Consider the following 20,527-nt stretch of genomic DNA (forward strand, 5'->3'; position numbering starts at 1 on the left):
TATAGAACGGAGGCACAAAGTATCTGTTTTGGGGGATCAGATTTTGACTGATCCCCAAATTTAAAACTGATCAAGTTATAATTTGTGATGGTTTGTAAAGGGCCCACAGCATAAATCAGGGGTCCTCAAACCCCCAGGCCTGCTGGAAAATCCAGGTCAGCATAGCCTTTTGGAAGGCCAATAGGCTGGAGACATTTCCCCTCCCCCTAGGCTTATAAAATTTATGCATGGTATGCTAGTATGTATGATTGGTTTCTAAATTGGGGTTTTTTAAATTAACTTAAATATTAGATTTGTTTACATTGTATTATTATTGCTGTGAGCCGCCCCGAGTCTGCGGAGAGGGGCGGCATACAAATCTGATTAATAAATAAATAAATAAATAATAATAAAAACAGTGTGGACATCAGGGGGTAGTTGATTCCAGGGGGCCGGGCTGCCACAGAGAAGGCCCTCCCCCAGGGGCCTGCTAACTGGCACTGCTTAGTCGACGGGACCCAGAGAAGGCCAACCCCGTGGGATCTTATTGGTCACTGGGAGGTATGCGGCAGGAGGCGGTCCCGTAAATAGTCTGGTCCTATGCCATGTAGGGCTTTATAGGTGATAACCAACATCTTGAATTTTGTCCAGAGACCAATCGGTAGCCAGTGCAGCACGCGGAGTGTTGGTGTTATGTGGGTATACCTAGGTATCGGCCTTCGCCTCCACTTAGGGACCACCTCCTCCCTCATACCTCATTGTGGCCAGTAAGGGCCCATAGAGTCGGCCTTCTCCAGGTCCTGTCCACCAAGCAATTCTGCTTGGTGGGACCTCCGGGAAGAGCCTTCTATGTGGCGGCTCCAACCCTGTGGAATCAACTGCCCCTAGAGATCCTCCCTACTGGTCTTCCGGAAAGCCGTTAAGATCTGGATTTTCCAGCAGGCTGTCTGTGATTGACTGCTGTGTGTGTATGCTACTTTTAAAGTTATTATTTGTAGTTATTACTGATTTTATTATGTATTTGTGATTGTATTTTAATATTGTATTATCGCATTTGTTAGCCGCTCTGAGTTCGCTTTGGAATGAGCGGCATATAAATACAATAAGTAAGTAAGTAAGTAAGTAAGTAAGTAAGTAAGTAAGTAAGTAAGTAAGTAAGTCAAAGACTTGTACTTTGCTGCCTGTCTCCCTGAATGGTCATTCTCTTTTTTTTTTTTTTTTTTTTAAATTCTCTTCTCATTCCTTACACATCGTTTATCAACCCTGGCCATTTTAAGAAAGGTGGACTCAATTTCCCAGAATTCCCCAGCCAGCTGAGGAACTCTGGGAGTTGGAGGCCTCCCCTCTGAAAGCTGCCAAGATTGGGAGGCTGTTGCCATAGAAGGCAGAGATTAATATTTGTAGTAGCTCAAATCCAATTTTTAAATAGAGGGCTTAAGGAAGTTGGATTGGGGGCCCATTTTCTTTGGCAAGCATGTAAACTCTTTTACTATCCTAATAAGAGCAATTTTTGTGTTCGTGGTTTCTTGCTCTTGTTTTATGACAGGCTTGTAAAACTGTTTGACTTTGGCTCCTATTCTCTTGGAGCAGAATTGTCCTGCTGTTTTGTTACAAATACAGTACACACTTTTCCTCTCCATGGCAGAGACCTGGAGAAAGCGAGCTGCTGGATGTCGTAGCGTGTCCAAATTAGAGGTTGTGTAATCCAGCGAATGCTGGCTGGGGAATTCTGGGAGTTGAAGTCCAAATATTTTCAAGTTGCCAAGGTTTGGAAACACTGGTGTAATCGACCAATAGATGATGAGTCTCTGCTTCTTTGATGTTGGTGGAGGGAGAGGCCTTGTGGACTCTGAGTGAGGGTCTTTCTCCGGCATTTGGGCTTTTGTGGCCCATCTCTACAGCTCAGCTCCACTGGGCTTCTGTTGCTGCTGTGACAAACCCAGCCCATTATATCCTGCATCAGGCAAGACAAGGCACTCCTCTTTTCAGGAGAAAAAAATGGCAACCATTTTGATTGTTTGAGGATCGCCCAGAAAGCAATGCACCACATTTTTTTCCTTCAAGAATTATTTATTGAACACAATGAAACTTACACACAAGAAAGAATGATGTTTCTTCTACACTCCCTATTTTTCCACGTAATTTCCATCACGTTCTATGGCCTTCCTCCAGCGAGACACAAGGACGTGTGTGCCCTGTCGGTACTACTCCTTGTTCTGGTCACGAAGCCATTTCTGCACTGTGCGAATCACCTCTTCGACATCCTCAAAATGTCTAACCAGCGACTAACCGTACTTCTGTCGACTGCAGATTCTCCATAAATGTATACAAATGTTTGTGAATGTTCCCAACAGTTTCTTTCTCCGCAGTGAGAAATTCAATGACGACACGCTGCTTGTAACATACATCACTTACAGACACCATTTTGAAACACTGCTGCAGCTACGCTATGTCTTTTTTTAATTACTATTTATTATTACATTTTTAATTGATTTTATAAAATATGAACACACACATGACAAACAACAAGTGCTCTGTGATTGGTGCCCATCACCAGACAAACATTCACACCCAACCACCAAATTGGGGGTGTTTCTTATATATACCATTTTAACTCAAGAGAAAAATATCTGTTTACATATTATAAAGTGATTCCAATTTGTTCCTTGTAGCTTGGTCTCAGATTCTACTAGCCATATATCGTCTTACCTTGTCCCATTGTCCCATCAGTTGTCGCAAATCAGTTTCATTAACCGAATTCATCCTTTTATCCATAATCTCAAATTTAATATGATCCACCATGTACTGGCACCAATTTTGCATTGTCCATTTTGATGCATCCTTCCAACCCAAGACTATGACAGCCTAAGCGCTTTCTATTTCTGCTTGTTTTATTTCTCTAAATTCTCCCATCGCATTGCTTTTAATTAATACTGCCATTTCCTTAGTAATTATCCATTGTATATTTAACATCCTGTTAATATCCTCTTGCACTTTTTGCCAGACATTCTGTGCTACCGGGCATTCCCAAAGCATGTGCATAAATACTCCTTTATCTTGACACCCATACCAACAAGTGTTTTTAACATTCTGTTGGAAATATGCAAGTTGAAAGGGTGTATAACACCACTTATGTAATATTTTCCTTCTCATTTCCCTAACCCTTGTATTCTTAATTTTCCTTATGTTCTCAACTATACTTTTCATCTCTTGCACATCTACTTGTATTTCACTCTGCCACCATTTATTCAGTCCTTGTGTTACATACCCATCTGACTGCACTAACAGCAGCCACACTACCTGTCTGAAGAAATGCAAAATTTATACACGGACTCCTGACAATTCAAATAATGTATGTCTAAAGTTTTGCATTCGTACCATTATTGTAGGCTGAGAAAAAAATGTGGTGCATTAATTTTTTGGCAACCCTTGCATTTATGTCCTCGCCAGTTTCAAAAACATTATACAGTGGTACCTCTACTTACGAACTTAATTCGTTCCGTGACCAGGTTCTTAAGTAGAAAAGTTTGTGCGAAGAGACAATTTTTCCCATAGGAATCGATGTAAAAGCAAATAATGCGTGCGATTGAGGAAACCACAGGGAGGGTGGAGGCCCTGTTTCCTCCCAGGAGATTCCTAGAGAGGCCCCACAGAGGCTTCTCCCCGCCTTTTCCGGCCCTATTTCCTCCCAGGAGATTCCTAGAGAGGCCCCACAGAGGCTTCTCCCCGCCTTTTCCGGTTACAGTTTCGGAGTCTCAGGTAAGTGGAAAATGGTTCTTGAGAAGCGATTCTTATCTGGTTCGTAAGTAGAGGCGTTTGTAGGTAGAGGTACCACTGTACCAACCTTCTTATATTTTCTGGATTTTTTTCAAAAGGAAATAACAGGCTGCTGCTATTGCTCTTCTCTGCCTTTTCATGTTTTCTGTTTCATTTCCTGGTCATTTAATCTTACAATGTGAAATGTCTGTTTATCAAGAGTCATAAAGATAATCTACAATAAAGGCCTAGTCTCGGTATTCAGTACCTGTGTATGGTGAGTAAGTAAGATGTAATCTTCGTTGATAAAGAAAAAAATAAATTACATTTTGATCAGTGGCTTAATCTCAGGACCTGCTGATTGCACTCCAAGCGGAACCGGCAGCTGAAGGAAAAATCAGTTTGGACTCAGGCGGCATCTGTTTTATAAGACAAAAAACATATTGCTTAACCAAGTGAGGAGAAGTTAGCAAGAAAAAGCTATGGGTTGCTGCCTTTGCAGCTGTCAGCATTTATTTCAAATTAAATAAAATGCCTATTTGATGTAGTGGTGAAAGCCCCAGATTAGAAAGTGGGAGAGTGTGAGGCCCACTTTAGGCAGTCTCTGGAGAACCGGACATTGTTGAATGGGACCAAAAAGAAGTCTGCTCAGCTCCTAAAAAAAATAGAATTCTTTATTGGCCAAGTGTGATTGGACACACAAGGAATTTGTCTTTGGTGCAGATGCTCTCAGTGTCCATAAAAGAAAATATACATTTGTCAAGAATCATGTGGTACAACACTTAATGATTGTCATAGGGTACAAATAAGCAATCAGGGAAAAAACAATACAGGTATTAATAAAAATCTTAAGGATACAAGCAACAAGTTACTGTCATACACTCATAAGTAGGAGGAAATGGATGATAGGAATTAGGATGAGAAAAAATTAGCAATAGTAGTACAGACTTAGTAAATAGTTTGACAGTATTGAGGGAATTATTTGTTAAGCAAAGTGATGGCGTTCGGGAAAAAATGTTCTTGTGTCTAGCTGTCTTCGTGTGCTCTACAGCGATGTTTTGAGGGTAGGAGTTGAAACAGTTTGTTTCCAGGATGCGAGGGAGGGGGGTCTATAAATATTTTCACAGCCCTCTTTTTGACTGTACAGTATACAGATCCTTAAAAGGCAGGTTGGCATCATTTTCTGATGCTCCTCTGAAGTCTCTGTCGGTCTTGTTGGGTTGCAGAACCAAACCAGACAGTTATGGAGGTGCAGATGACAGACTCAATAATTCCTCCTAGAAGTGCTGTTCATTTTGACCTGTGTACAGTACTGTACTGTGTACAGTTCTGGTCACCGCACCTCAAGAAGGATATAATGGAACTGGAAAAGGTGCAAAAAAAGGACAAGAAGAATGATAAAGGAAATGGAGCACCTCCCTTATGATACCAGGTTGCAATGCCTTGGTCTCTTCAGCCTTGAAAAACGGTGTTTAAGGGGTGACTCGATCAAAGTGTATAAAATCATGCATGGGATAGAAAAGGTGGATAGAGAAAAATTATTTTCTCTATCACACAATACTAGGACAAGGGGGCACTCCCTAAAGCTCATAGGTAAGAAAATGAGAACAAATCAAGGGAAATATTTCTTCACCCAGAGAGTCATTAGTTTATGGAATTCACTTCCAGAAGAGGTCCTGACAGCTGTCAGCCTTGATAGGTCCAAGACAGGATTAGACAGATTCATGGATGCCAAGTGTATCGGTGGTTATTGAAACGGATGTCCATGTGCCGCCTCTATGTTGATTGAGGCAGGCAGGATTCTCTTGGGTACCATTTGCTGAGGGTCAGGGAAAAGGGAGGGTCTTGCCTTCTCTTTCTGCTCAAGGTCCCCTTGGACAATTGGTGGGCCACTGTGTGACACAGAATGCTGGACTCGATGGGCTTTGGCCTGATTCAGCAGGACTCTTCTTAGGTTTTTAGGTTCTTATAACCTTTTGCTAGTACTAACATGTGTCTTGATTTTCTGGCCTGGGAAGAGGTCACTTGTGAACCAGTCCAGATCTGGGCTTCAGATAGATAAACCAACCGGAGTATTCGGCCCTATTGAGACAGAGCTGCTGGACACCTCTTGTTGGGAGGGGATGAAAATCTGAAGGAGTGAAGTATTTCAACAATGTGCACTAACACAGCTTTTTAAAATGCAGCCTTAAAAGTGTGGAGATCTACTAAGCACAGTTGGGTGGTAATACGTATATTCCCTTTGGAACAGGAAAAGGTTTGGGCAAGTTGGCAGCAGGCGGTGCTTGTGTGTGAAGTGCACATAGAATTGTATGATTCTGTATATTTAACTTGGAATTAGTCCCATTTAGCAGATTACGCCATAGGTTTTATTTACTCTCTGTACTTGTTTGATAAACTCTTCCTCCTGTCCTGCTTTTGGATTCTTAAGCTGATTACTTACACTGACTATGCGAAACCCAAAGAAAATGAACAACGCTCGCTTTGGTTCCAATGTTTATTATTTATTTACCTACGTACCTACCTACCTATCTATCTATCCATCTATCTATTATTATTTAGATTTATATGCTGTCCAATCCTGTGGGACTCAGGAAGGCTTACAGCAAGAATAAAAACAGTACAAATAATGAAAATACAACAATTAAAAGTGCTTTAAAACCTTTAAATAAACCACAACAATCATGCTACCAGACATACCAATTGAATCATATCTAGGCCAGAATAAGACGTCAAATCTCACGGCCCCCATGCCTGCCAGCAGAGCAAGGTCTCCAAGGCCTTTTGGAAAGCCAGTAGGGTGGGCGCAGTATGGACCCTGAGGGGGGGGCGGGGGGGGGAGGTAGTTGATTCCAAAGAGCCAGGGCCGCCACAGAGAAGGTCCTCCTCCCACAGGCCCCCAACCGACACTGCTTAGTTGACGGGACATGGAGAAAGCCAACTTTGTGGGAACTAATCGGTCGCTGAGAGAAATGCGGCAGGAGATGGTCCCCCAAATAGTCTGGTCCTAAGCCATGTAGGGCCTTATAGGTAATAACCAACATCTTGAATTGTGACGGAGACCAATTGATAGCCAGTGCAGCATGCAGAGTGTTGGTGTGATGTGGGTGTACCTAGAGACATCCACAACAGCTCTCACAACCACATTCTGAACGAACTGAAGTCTCCGAACACTTTTCAAGGGTAGTCCCATGTAGAGCACGTTGCAATAATGTTGTTTGGTTTCTTTCCTGGTGTTGTGTGCTCGTGTTGGTGCTGATCGGTTGGCCTGCTCCTTGACTGTCCGGTGTTCAGTGGTTCAAGCCTAGTCATTTTCTGCAAGGGAAAGGCAAGACTCTCGGGCGGAGGGCATGCTGGCGAAACGGAGCAAGAGTCTCACCTGTCTCCCAAAGGGAAATGGGTTCAGGTGGGATGGGGGTTAAAGTGCAGGCAGGACGTGTTTTCCAATCGATGGTGTTTGTGTATAGCAGAGAGCCAGAATTCAGACACCTTCCTCTTATTACGATAAGCTGTGAGTCTCTGAAATCTGTCTCTGCTCTTCACAAACAGAAACACAAACAGCTTCCCATAATCCTCTTCCATTTCTGTTGTATGCCAGTGAGACTTGGACTGTATATAGGAGACGTGCTAGGCCAGTGATGGCGAACCTATGGCACGGGTGCCACAGGTGGCACACAGACCCATATCTGCTGACACACAAGCCATTGCCTTAGCTCAGCTCCAACGTACATGTGCATATCGGCCAGTTGATTTTCGGCTCACATGGAGTCTATGGGATGGCATTTTTGGCTTACAGGGGGCCTCTGGGAGAATGGGGGAGGGCATTTTTGCCCTCTCCAGGCTCTTGGGATGCATCTAGAGCAGTGATGGCGAACCTATGGCACGAGTGCCACAGGTGGCACGTGGACCCATATCTGTTGACACGCGAGCTGTTGTCCTAGCTCAGCTCCAACATGCATGTGTGTGCTGGCCAGCTGATTTTTGCCTCACACAGAGGCACTGGGGGGCATTTTTGGCTTCCAGAGAGCCTCCAGGGGACTGAGGGAGGGTGTTTTTACCCTCCCCCGGCTCCAGGGAAGCCTTTGGATCCTGGGGAGGGCTAAACACCAGCCTACTGGGCCCACCAGAAGTTGGGAAACAGGCCATTTCTGGCCTCCAGGGAGCTTCTGGGGGGGGGGGTAGAAGCTGTTTTTGCCCTCCCCAGGCATTGGGTTATGGGTGTGGGCACTCGTGCACCCACACTCTTTCGGCACCCGAGGGAAAAAAGGTTCGCCATCATAGAGCTTGGGGAGGGTGAAAAATGGGCCTACCAGAAGTTGAAAAATGGGACATTTCTGGCTTCCAGGGGAAGGGGGAGGCTGTTTCCACCCTCCCCAGGCATTGAATTATGGGTGTGGGCACTCACGCATGTGCAATAGCACGCACACAGGCACTTTTGGCACCCATGGGAAAAAAGGTTCGCCATCACTGTGCTAGGCAATTGAATTGATAAGGTGCCTGACACTGAGGTCCCTGCCATCAGTTCCCACCCGGCTGATGACACCCTGGGCAGGCCATCTTGCTAGGATGCCAGACCATCCCATCCCTAAACAGCTCCTCTACGCTGAGCTGACTTAAGGAAAGCGATCGCACGGGGGAGAAAGGAACAATACAAAGACACCTTGAAAGCCTCCTTCAAGTCCCTCAATATTGATACCACCTCCTGGGAAACCCTGGCACAAGATCCACCCACATGGCGCATGCTGATCCACCAAGGCTGCCAGACATCGGAGGCTAGAAGAACATTCATGGCAGAAGGGAAACGAGCACTCCGCCAAGCCAGAGCTGCAAATGCTGTGACAATGGTGCCCACACATATCTGCCCAACATGTGGCAGAACATTTCGTGCCCATATAGGCCTTACCACACACTGCGTACAGCCCACAACCCATTAGATGTGAAGGTCCTCCTCGAACACAATGAACGATTATCATCCATACCAAAGTGAAGTCAATTACTTACCTCCACCCCTTCTCTATTTTAACTATAATTCAGGCTGGACATTTCTCTCTCCCCCCCCCCCCCATTAGTCTGAATTACAAAGCTGCAATTTCCTCCTGTTAAAAAAACTGCCCAGAGTTGGGGAGGGGGCCTACCAGCTTGTACAATTTCCGTAGTTCCTTTTTTCTATTTTGGCATATTTGATTGGTTTGAAAAAGGACTTAGGGTCTTTTAGATTTTATCTTTAATTAATCCAATCTAAAATGTTATGCATTGTTTTATTATATGTTGTAAGCCACCCTGCATAAAAGTCAATAAACAAACAAACAAACAAATAAATAAATAAATAAATCTGCTTTGACTATCGAAAATTGTAGTGCAATCTTTTGCTCAGCCTTGAATCTGTTTTCCATTAAATAAATTCTGGCCTCAGGAGGCATTGCAAGAATCTGAATTGCCGCCCCCATTGCACTGCTAGGATGAATTTCTCCACTCGCCCTTTTTCCCCAAAGTAACAGAAAACCCCCTTGTCTTGGACATGCCTCATGGTGGGGCTTTACTGAGTTCCTTGATCCACAAAAACATTTAGCACAGGACAAAGTGGCAATGGGAGAGGACACGGTTTATGCTGGATTTAAGTTTTGTTTGCTTTGCAGTAATTGGAATTGTGCACCATCGCGCTCCAATCTGGTTCTCTTGCTTTCTGTACAGGTAAAAAAAGAAATCCTACAGTGTGTTTATTATTATGAGCTTAAGTCTTCCTAAACCAATTTGGATACCAATTAGGATCCCATCCAGGCAGTTTAGCTCTGAGTTGTTTTGTTTTGTTTTGTTTTGATTTCTAGGCTGCCCTTCTCCAAACAGACTCAGGGCATCTTACAAAAAGGGGTACAAAATACAAGTTTATGAAGTCCAAACATAAAAACCAAAGTTTAAAACAGTTAAAACCATTCAACTAAACCATCCAATCATAGTCGTGCTAGTAGCAGAATATCAGCGCTCAATGGCCCCAGGCCTGCTGGCAAAGGTATGTTTTTAAACCCTTTCAGAAGGCCAAGAATGTGGGGGCAGTACAAATCTCTGGGGGGAGTTGATTCCAAATGACTGGGGCCTCCACAGAGAAGGTTCTTCCCCTAAGCCCCGCCATGCGACTTTGCTTGACGGACGGGACCTGGAGAAGGCCGACTATGTGTGATCTAACCAGCCACTGGGATATGTGAGGTAGGAGATGGTCCCATAGATAATCTGGTCCTAAGCCATGTAGGGCTTTATAGGTAATAACCAACAGTTTAAATTGTAGCCGATGCAGCTCACAAAGTGATGGTGATACATGGGTATATCTTGGTAGACCTGTAAGAGCTCGCGCGGCTGCGTTTTTGGACTAACTGCAGTCTCCAAACATTCTTTAAAGGTAGCCCCATATAGAGGGCATTGCAGTAGTCAAATCTCGAGGTGATGAGGGCGTGAGGGCGAACCTGTGCAAAAGTCCCCCTTGCCACAGCTGAGAGATGTTCTAGCCTCAGCTGTGGATAGTGTTATGCCCAACACTCTTGTCTTCTCCTGAGTGATACAATAAGGAGTAATTGGTTTTCCATGCCAACCTTTAGAATGAAGGGCAGGGAGCCAGTGGGAGACCTTTTGGCTTTTCATAGACTGGATGAGGTATGATTAACTCAGAACTGATTTGCTAGGTTGCATTCAGGGAGCCTTCTGTCCCTCCGTCCTGCCCTTCCACCACAGAGTTTCACAATAGGATGGATTGAGTAGCAAACTGATCTTACTTCCATATCTGTTTTTCCTTAACCCATTATCACCAATAAATATCCTCCCCCCCCTTTCACTCCTAATATTAACTGTACATTTGTTACTTTTTCCTTTTCTCCAACCAGCAATAGAACTTGCCCCAACATTCATAATATTCTGACTCTTCCTTATTTTTTAATTCCAATGTTAATTTATCCATTTTCCGCTCATGCTATTATTTTCTCTATTATATCTTCCTCTGATGGTACATTTTCATTTTTCCAATATCACGTAAATATTATTCTTGCTGCAGTTGTTATGTGCAAAATCAAATATATCTGGCTTTTTTTCAAATTTTTCATGTATTATTCCCAGTACAAAAAAACCTCCGTTGTTTTTTCTGTTTATTTCCTAAGATTTCTTCTAACTAATTTTTAACTTTTTCCCAGTAGCTCTTTGCTTTTACGCATTTCGCATTCGTGGAGGAGGTAATTCTGAGTTTCCTTGAACAGCTCTCCAGAGGCTGGGAGCAGCTGAGCGCTTCCTCCTGCCAGAGTTGGAAAACAGATCTTTGTGGGCAGAAAACGCTGAAAGAGGCTTTTTTTACAGAGAGGAAGGGTAGAAATAGATGCGGGGCTTCTCTGATTCACAAGGCTCAGCTCAAACTCTCTTCCTTCCCTTATTTGTGTGTGTCCGTGTGTGTGTGTCCATGTGTGTATGTGTGTGTATAGGGGTAATGGGAGGAATGGCTTTTAAAAATCTCCATCTGCAGGATTCAAGCGTTATGCCCCACTTCAGTATTGAGTTTGCTTGCAAATAGTAGAGTTGGCAGAGGGCTGATACAGGTGGCAGGTGGACTGATGTGCGCTGGGAGGGAGGGGAGTGTACGGGAGATCGAGGCATTGGAGGCCTTCCCGGGTGTTTCCCGAAACCGACCTGGTCTGCAGGGGGAGCAAGTGAGAGATCGCAGCATCGGAGCCCTTCCTGGGTATTTATTTATTTATTCAATTTTTTATGCCGCCCTTCTTCTTAGACTCAGGGTGGCTTACAACATGTTAGCAATAGCACTTTTTAACAGAGCCAGCATATTGCCCCCACAATCTGGGTCCTCAGTTTACCCACTTCGGAAGGATGGAAGGCTGAGTCAACCTTGAGCTGGTGATGAGATTTGAACTGCTGACCTGCAAATGTACAGTCAGCTTCAGTGGCCTGCAGTACTGCACTCTACCTGCTGCGCCACCCCGGCTCATTTCGCGAAGCAGACGTCAGATTCTCACCATTCAGTACCAGCTCGGTGGTTCCCACCCCCAAGAGCATGGTGGGGGGGAAGGAAAGAGAGAGAGAGAAGAGAGAGAGGGGAGGAGGGAGGGAGAGAGAGACTTGTTGATTGTAAGCTCCTTGTGCCTGAGGATTGCTGAAAAATAGTTTCGTGAAGTATATTCCTAAACTCCTAAATTACTTTAAAAAATGATCTAGTTAAAAAGAAAAGTCATCCAAAGGAGCAACGTGCAAACATAAGCAAAGAAAACACCCCCTAGGAGCAAAACAATTGTGTATTGTATAATGGACTGATAAATTGGCAAAATGGATTGCCAAATTGGCCATGGATTGCTAAAATGGATATGCGACCGGGTGCGTATAGCTAGGTGGTCATGCGACAGGGCATGGCCACAACCCTGATGTGGCCCTCAATGAAATAAAGTTTTGACACCTCTGGTCTACAAGGATTCCAGCGGCATAGAGAGTTTGAGGAAGTAAAGGAGAGTAAAATGCCTGCCAAACCCCATTCTCCATGCGTTGTCAATTGCATCACATTACCAGGCTTCATGCCATGGACAAACATAAGAAACCTGAAGAACGGCCCAGTCATCTCCTTAAGCTTGGAAAACCCATTGGCTATCTGAAGGTTCAGAAAATAAGATGAGTTGGGCGCTTTTGTGCCTAACTGAAAAAGTGAAAGGAGAAGGTGGAAGCTTGTTGGGGACAGTCTGAGGATGAGTTGAGTGGCTGTTGGCTTCAGCATGTTGCCTCTCAGACCCATTTATTATTATTATTAACAACTCTGTAGTTGTTGTTGTTGTTGTTCCTCTTCAATTCAGCCCATCTGAGGCTCCGCAGCTCTTCCTGGTCACACCCTTGTCCATTTCCTAGATCAGTGATGGCGAACCTATGGCACGGGTTCCACAGGTGGCATGCGGAGCCATATCTGCTGACACAAAAGCCACTGCCCTAGCTCAGCTCCAACATGCATGTGCATGCTGGCCAGTTAATTTTCTGCTCACACCGAGGCCATGGGAGGGTGTTTTCAGCTTACAGAGGGCCTCCAGAGGAATGGAGGAGGGCATTTTTCTCTCTCTGGGCTCCAGGGATGCATCTAGATCTGTGATGGCGAACTAATACACGGGTGCCACAGGTGGCAAGCGGAGCCATATCTGAAGGCATGCGAGATGTTGCCCTATGTCAACTCCAGCACATACGTTCAAGCTGGCCAGCTGATTTTCGGCCATCCAGAGGGCAGAGGAAAGTCATTTTTGCCTTCTCCAGACCCCGGGAAAGCCTCCTGGATCCTGGGGAAGGCAAAAAATGGCACAATGGGCCTATTGAAAGTTTAGAAACAAACTTCCGGTAGGCCCGTTGGGCCCATTTTTTGCCATCCATAGGCTCTGGAGGCTTCAGTGAGGTTTGCGTGCATGCAAGGGGTGGGGAGCGCAGGGGAGGTTGTGCATGCATGCATGCATGGGAGGAGGGCATTGCATTATGGGTGTGGGCATGCACGTCTGTGCTATCATGGGCACATGCACCCTTTTGGCACTCAAGCAAAAAAAAAAGGTTCGCCATCACTGCTGTTGAGCCTGGGGAGAGCAGGCATTGAATTATGGGTATGGACACTCACGCATGTGTGATAGTGCACGCATGTGAACACTTTCGGTTCCCATGGGGAAAAAGGTTCGCCACCACTGTCCTAGATGCTTTCTGCTGAAGACCCTGCACATTAGATTCTACTTAAGCTCAGGAAGACAAACTTTTCACCCTTGAGAATGTGGCAGTGGGCCATGGGAAGAGACTTGGTGTGGTGAAAGAAAGAAGTGACAGGACGCTAGGACAGGCTCAGGGTGGAGATGAAGGGATATCCAGATCCCGAGTCCTTGCTTTCTTGCACATCTGTAGAGTTGCCAGTCCCTGAATCACAACTCCGCCTACCTCAAAATGTGGATATATGGTTAAAATAAGGAAGGGGGGGGGAGGGGGGAAGAGTAAATGATACACAGATAGTGTCATTCATGTTGCACTTTTAATTCCTTTAATGTTCTTGGTACATTGCCCTTAATACTGCCCCTGGCTATGCAGGCCCTTCTCCTTAGACTCAGGGTGGCTTACAACATGTTAGCAATAGCAGAGCCGGCATATTGCCCCCACAATCCAGATCCTCATTTTACCCACCTTGGAAGGATGGAAGGCTGAGTCAACCTTGAGCCGGTGAAGAGATTTGAACCGCTGACCTACAGATCTACAGTCAGCTTCAGTGGCCTGCAGTACAGCACTCTACCTGCTGTGCCTCCCTGGATCTTGCTCAAGGTCCTTTTATTTCTCCTTTCCCTTGGATCCTTCACTCATCTGACCCCAAATAGTCAGAGGTTTTATTGGCCTGGAGATATCTTCGGAGAGGGGCGGCATACAAATCTAAATAATAATAATAATAATAATAATAATAATAATAATAATAATAATAATAATAATATAACTCTTCACTGGTTACTTAGTTTTTACCAGCGTAGGGCCTGGTTTATCTGCAGCTCACCCACCAGGCCCTCTGCTTCGTTGTGGATTGTTGGCCTTCAAAAGAGTCTGAAGACCATATAACGTCTCGTCTTCGGATTCTGCCCCACGAGCCCAGCATGGCAATCAAGAGGTTTTTTTTCTTGAGAGTTTTGCTGCTCTTCAAATTAATTCATGTGCCATCAAGCAATTATGCTGAATGCTGATTTCATATGCAATTCTTTGGAGCTGGTCAAAACAGTTATCTCCTCTTGGATGTTTAGGACCGAGTTGCCTTTGGTTATGCAAATATTTTCTAAACTTCCAAATTCCAGAATGCATAGAAAAAGAAAGCCAGGGAGCTTTTAAGGAATTTTAAAGGTTGTGGCTCAAAAGTAAATTAATTCGTATATGCCGCCTGCAGATTCAGTTGCACTGAGAGGGAAGAATAACATAGGAAGAGGAAGCATCAAAATCCCGATCAATCATGTGGGAAAGGGACAGTATCAAGATCACAAGATGTGATTATGCCACTTTATATTGAGGCCACCTGTGGACAGGTGTGGGTAGTGGGGGATGGGTAGCGAAAATGGAGCTCCAACCCAGAGCACCCAATTTACACTGAAAGTTGTTGGAAGAAAATGCAGGGTGTCCTGCATAAGTCACGGCCACAGTGTGGTAGTAAAAAGTTTGGTAGCCCTTCACTGCACATGGTCTACTGAGTCCAGCCCTGGAAAATGGGCAGAGAAGAGCAACAAAGATGATAAAGGTTTCTCCCAGCTCTGTGACTCTATATTCTTATGTTTACCCCTTTCAGTTGTTTATAAAAAGCAATAAAGGCAGGATACAAATAAATTTATTTATTTATTTATTTATTTATTTATTGATTGATTGATTGATTGATTGATTGGATTTGTATGCCGCCCCTCTCCGGAGACTCGGGGCGGCTAACAGCAACAATAAAGCAGTGTACAATAGTAGTCTGATGTTAGAAATAATTAAAAGCCCATTAATATAAAAAACCAAACATACATACATACATACCATGCATAGAGTTGTAAAGGCCTAGGGGGAAGAGGGTCTCAATTCCCCCATGCCTGACGGCAGAGGTGGGTTTTAAGCAGCTTACGAAAGGCAAGGAAGGTGGGGGCAATTCTAATCTTTGGGGGGAGTTGGTTCCAGAGGGCCGGGGTCGACACAGAGAAGGCTCTTCCCCTGGGTCCCGCCAAGCGACATTCTTTAGTTGACGGGACCCAGAGAAGATCCACTCTGTGGGACCTAACTGGTCGCTGGGATTTGTGCAGCAGAAGGCGGTCCCTGAGATAATCTGGTCCGGTGCCATGAAGGGCTTTATAGGTCATAACCAACACTTTGAATTGTGATCGTAAACTGATCGGCAACCAATGCCGACTGCGGAGTGTTGGTGTAACATGGGCATATTTGGAAAAGCCCATGATTGCTCTCGCAGCTGCATTCTGCATGATCTGAAGTTTCCGAACATTTTTCAAAGGTAGCTCCATGTAGAGAGCGTTACAGTAGTCGAGTTTCGAGGTGATGAGGGCATGAGTGACTGAGCAGTGACTCCCGGTCCAAGTAGGGTCGCAACTGGTGCACAAGGCGAACCTGGGCAAACGCCCCCTCGCCACAGCTGAAAGATGTTTCTCTAATGTGAGCTGTGGGTCGAGGAGGACGCCCAAGTTGCGAACCTTCTCTGAGGGGGCCAGTGATTCTCCCCCTAGGGTAATGGACGGACAGATGTAATTGTCCTTGGGAGGTAAGACCCACAGCCACTCCGTCTTGTCTGGGTTGAGCTTGAGTTTGTTGACACTCATCCAGGCCCCAACATCCTCCAGATTATTATTATTATTATTATTATTATTATTATTATTATTATTATAAATAATAAAAATTAATGGCTTGAAAACCTGATCCATGAACATGAACATGAAAAGTTAAGGGTCAATGATAAAAGCCATACTGAAAAAATGTGGCTTTGAACAGAAGTATAATTTATATGCAATAAATAAAATCACGAAGGTGTGAAAAGGGAGGCTCTAAGAGCCTCGGTGGTGCAGTGGTTAGAGTGCAGTACTGCAAGCCACTTCTGCTGCCCACCGGCTGCCAGCAGTTTGGCAGATCAAATCTCAGTAGGCTCATGGTTGACTCATCATTCCATCCTTCCAAGGTCGGTAAAATGAGGACCCAGATTGTTGGGGCCAATATGCTCACTGTCTGTAAACTGCGTAGAGAGGGCTGTAAAGCACTGTGAAGCGGTATATAAATCTAAATGCCATAATGCTGTTGCTATCTTGGAGAGCTGCCGTTGCTGGCACACAGTTTTGCAGAGCCATTCAGTCGGATGACTGTTTTGCAGAAGAACAAAATCCAGAACAACCCTGCCAATGTTTTCTTTCCTTCCTTCATAGACCTATGTTGTTGATCCCAGCATGGAAATTATGTTTTAATGCACACAAACTCTCCCTTCTGTGTGTTTGTTTTAAAATGGGCGAAGGCAGTTTAATAGCCAAGGAGAGCAGTGCGTTGGTCAACATTTACTCTGCCTGCCTCTCTCTGATTCCTGATTCCGTTACAGATTGTTTTCATTAAAAAAAAATATTGAGAAGCTGCTACACTATAAAATTCGAGTGCCAGCTTTCAATGTAGGATTTATTCCCAAAAATATTTGTTGGCCCCGAAGGGCAATTTTGGCAGGCAGAAGTCAGGAGCTGCATCCAGGGTGTTCTGTGGAAGCTGCAGAGGCCAGCCAGAGCCGTGGGCGGGGTCAGGAGCAAAGGGGAAGGAGCTAAGGATGAGGCGGGCAAGCCAGCCGCGAGGGGGCAGTTGCCTCTTTGTAAGCAGGTGATGCTTTGTTGGGGGAGCCCAGTTTTCATTCAAAAGTCTCCAGGAGCCAAAGCTCAAAACCAGCGCTCTGCTTCAGCTGCGAGGTCTTTGCAAATTGAGTTGTTCTCCTTGTATATTCACATGCGGAATCTCCCGTTTAAATTTTCCCCAGATTATTCCTTGGCTGTCCAGAAATTCTCCTTGACACTCCAGTCCTTCCAGTTTGACTTCATTGGGGACACTCTGACAGATGATGAAATCAACATTGGTAAGTGCTTTTTTGGCCGGCTGCCTCTTCCGGCTTGTCAGGGCTAGGCGCTAAAAGTCCATTTAAGGTTCTGCTTGAGTAATAACATTCTTGGTTGCTATTCAGTTTGGGAATATCTTGCATAAAACTATCCAGCATACATAACAGCTTCTGAAAACTGCCATGTTAGCCTTCCTGTCATGAGCAGATCAATACTTGGAATAATAATAAAAACCTCCTCATTCAGATCCAGAGCAGGAGTTATGTATTAGGTCAGCTGAAGTTTCATTGAAAAGTGCAAATTGTTAAGCTTAAAAATTCAAATTATATATGGCCTTGTTGATTTTTTGGGTATAAAATTTTCTTTATTTTTTCTCCAACATGCAGTAAAAACAACATAAGCAGTAAAAAAAAACAAAGAATCGGGGCCTAAAGTAATAATAAATAGCATATGCACAAAATTGGAAGCTGAATAAAATTCCAGATGAAAGAGAAATATTACATAAGGTTTTAGATTGTGCTGAAATGAATAGGCTTACTTTAAAACTTAAAGAAGAGTGTGATTACTATAAGATCTGGAGGAAGTTTTACGAATGGTTAGAAACTAAAAATAATTGAGAAATAATTTTCTTAATAACTTTTGAAGGAATACATGATGATTTAATTTTAATTTACCCAGTTGACAAAATAAGGATTGGTGGCAGCAATGGATAAGGATTAAATTAGATATTGAGTTAAGATGTTTATGTTTTATTAGAGATAGAAAAAGGGAATATAAGGGAATAGATTTTATAATATTGATATCTGTAGCATGTGTAGTTAATTTTAATTAATTTAGCAAAGAAGAGGATAAAAAGTATATATTAAAAGCATTGTTAAGATTGTTCTTTTCTCTGAACATTTAACGTAACAAAGAAATATCATTGTAGCTGCTGTTACCATATGTACAATCAAATACATTTCTTCTTTATTAAAATTTTCTGGTAGAATACCTAATAAGAATATTTAAATAGTCCTCTTCAGAATCTTCTGTATCCAGTGCTGAATCTCTTTCCAAAATTTCTTGGCCTTGTTGATATGTCTAGTACAGTGATGGTGAACCGAGAGCACATGTGCCACAGGTGGCATGAGGAGCCATATCAGAGGGCACATGAGGTGTCACTCTATGTCAGCTCCGGCGTGCATGGGCGTGCTGGCCAATTGATTTTCAGCCTTGGGGAAAGCCCTTTTGCCCTCTGGAGGCTTCAAGGAAGCTCCCCTCAAGCCCCCAGAATGCAAAAAACAGCACAACGGGCAAACCGGAAATCCGTTTTTCTGAACTTTTGGTTTGCCCATTGGGCAGGTTTTTTTACTGTCCCAGACTTCAGTAAGGCCTGTGTGCATGCGCGGGAGTGAAGGGTGTTTGTGTGTTGTGCACATGTGCAGGAAGTAGCATGGTGGATGCACATGCGTGGGAGGGAAGAGAATGGTTATTGGCACATGCATGTGTACTAGCGCATGCACACACATCCTTCAGGCATGCAAACTAAAAAAGGTTTGGCATCACTGGTCTAGTAGATTTATGTCTTGTTTTCCCAGCCAAGGGATCTATGTAGCAGCCAGGGGAATCTGGCCACAGCTGGAATGTCTGTTTCCAAGACATTGGCCGCAGCAAGGTATGAGAGAGGAGGCAGTCCTGCAAATGTTTGTATCCCACCTTTATAAGTTTTACAAATAACTCAAGGCACAAGAGACGTTTCTCATCACCTTTCCCCTCTTCCTATTTTCCTCACAACAACAAGAACCCTGTGAGGTAGGTTGGCCTGAGAGAGAAAGAGTGACAGGGCCCAAAGGCACCCAGGTGGCTTTCATAGCTAAGGTGCGTCTCATGGTCTCCTGCTTTTGAGACTGGTGCCTTCAGAGGTGGGCTCCTACCGGTTCAGTCCAGTGCACCGCTCTGGTAGTGACCCACTGATTGTGCAATCGTGGTGTGCTCCAGTGCTGTCTTTATTGGTCCATGAGCGCCGCCATCTTTTTTTTGGTACTTTTCAGCATTTTTCGGCTCTCTGAGCATGCGTGGAAATAAAATTGTCCCTCTGCACATGCCAGAGAGCCGAAAAATGGAAAAAATTACCCAAAAAAAGATGGCGGCATCCACGGACCAGCAAAGGCAGCACCTCTGTGCATGTGCAAAAGTAAACTTGTGGGAGGGGATGATTGAGCGCGAAACATTGCGATACACACTGGTAGGAAAAGGTAAGAGCAACCCGCGTTTGGGTGCCTTGACCATTACACCAAACTGGCTCTCTTTTAATTTCTCAATGATTTAATCATGTTTTCTCATTATGGTATTTTCTCTCCTTTTCAGCTGAATCCTTTAAGGAATTTGCTGAGCTGCTCCAAGAGGTGGAACTTGAGAGGTCCATGATGGTAAGGACATTTCTCCTTTCCTCATTAGTCAGAAGTAGGTTGAGGAACCATGTAAATGGGGCTCAGCCCATCATTGCATGACCCCCAAGGCATGTCTGGCTAGGGCCCAGCATGTTGTGTCAGTATTGAACCTTGGGAATCTTGGCTTATGACATAATCTTTGCAGTTGTGGTTTATTTGACCAACTAAAACCATAACTTAATAGGTTTTTGAGGTCTAAACAAAGCCAAAATAAGATTAGTAATACAGTTATAGTATTACAGTAATTACGTATTACTGCATTAATACAACTTCTAATGTAGTGCCCTTGAAGAACTTCCTGCCAGAAAGGAGTCAATACAGAACTATCCTGTTTTAACAAGTTACCTTCTTTTGGAGGGTTTTCTGGGATTCTGTGCATTTCACTCCTAATTATTGCATTCCTTAATTAAAACATCTTAATTACTGTGAGTATTTATTGTGGGGTTTTTAAACCAAGCAGTTGCATTTCTGGTGCATGCTAAGTAGGCCCATTTCTCTTGCAAAACTCTATGTCCTCTGTCAGGTTTTTCCACTCTTCTTTCACTTCAATTCAGTCCAGGGCACAAAACGTCTAAAAAACCTCTTCCAAGGAACCCTGATCAGTCCAAGATCTCGGAGGTTGTAAGAGATACTCAATATGTTGTCGAGCTCTTGCTAAACTCTGCTCTGTGTGAACGCTTGTGTCGCATGAGTTCTTCCTTAGTTCTACCGAGTTTCAAATTAGTTTCTTCAAAATTAGTTCTGGAGCACAGTGGAAGACCAAATCATGCAGATTTTAAAGGTTCAGTGTTGTTG

At 44.1% G+C, this 20,527-nt stretch overlaps 1 protein-coding gene across 2 annotated transcripts in view; it reads left to right on the top strand.

The window, feature by feature from the left end:
• Positions 1-20,527, top strand: part of OPHN1 (oligophrenin 1) — a 156,174-nt gene that overhangs the window by 29,618 nt on the left and 106,029 nt on the right. For both annotated transcript variants that reach the window (XR_011559740.1, XM_070759623.1), the window contains exons 2-3: positions 17,228-17,323; positions 19,650-19,711. Coding sequence is in view for 1 of the 2 variants with exons in the window: in XM_070759623.1 (XP_070615724.1) it covers positions 17,228-17,323; positions 19,650-19,711 (158 nt within the window). In the remaining variant the exon portion in view is untranslated. The remainder of the gene's footprint in view (positions 1-17,227; positions 17,324-19,649; positions 19,712-20,527) is intronic.

Source organism: Erythrolamprus reginae, chromosome 8, assembly GCF_031021105.1.
Source record: "Erythrolamprus reginae isolate rEryReg1 chromosome 8, rEryReg1.hap1, whole genome shotgun sequence".
Taxonomy (NCBI): domain Eukaryota; kingdom Metazoa; phylum Chordata; class Lepidosauria; order Squamata; family Dipsadidae; genus Erythrolamprus; species Erythrolamprus reginae.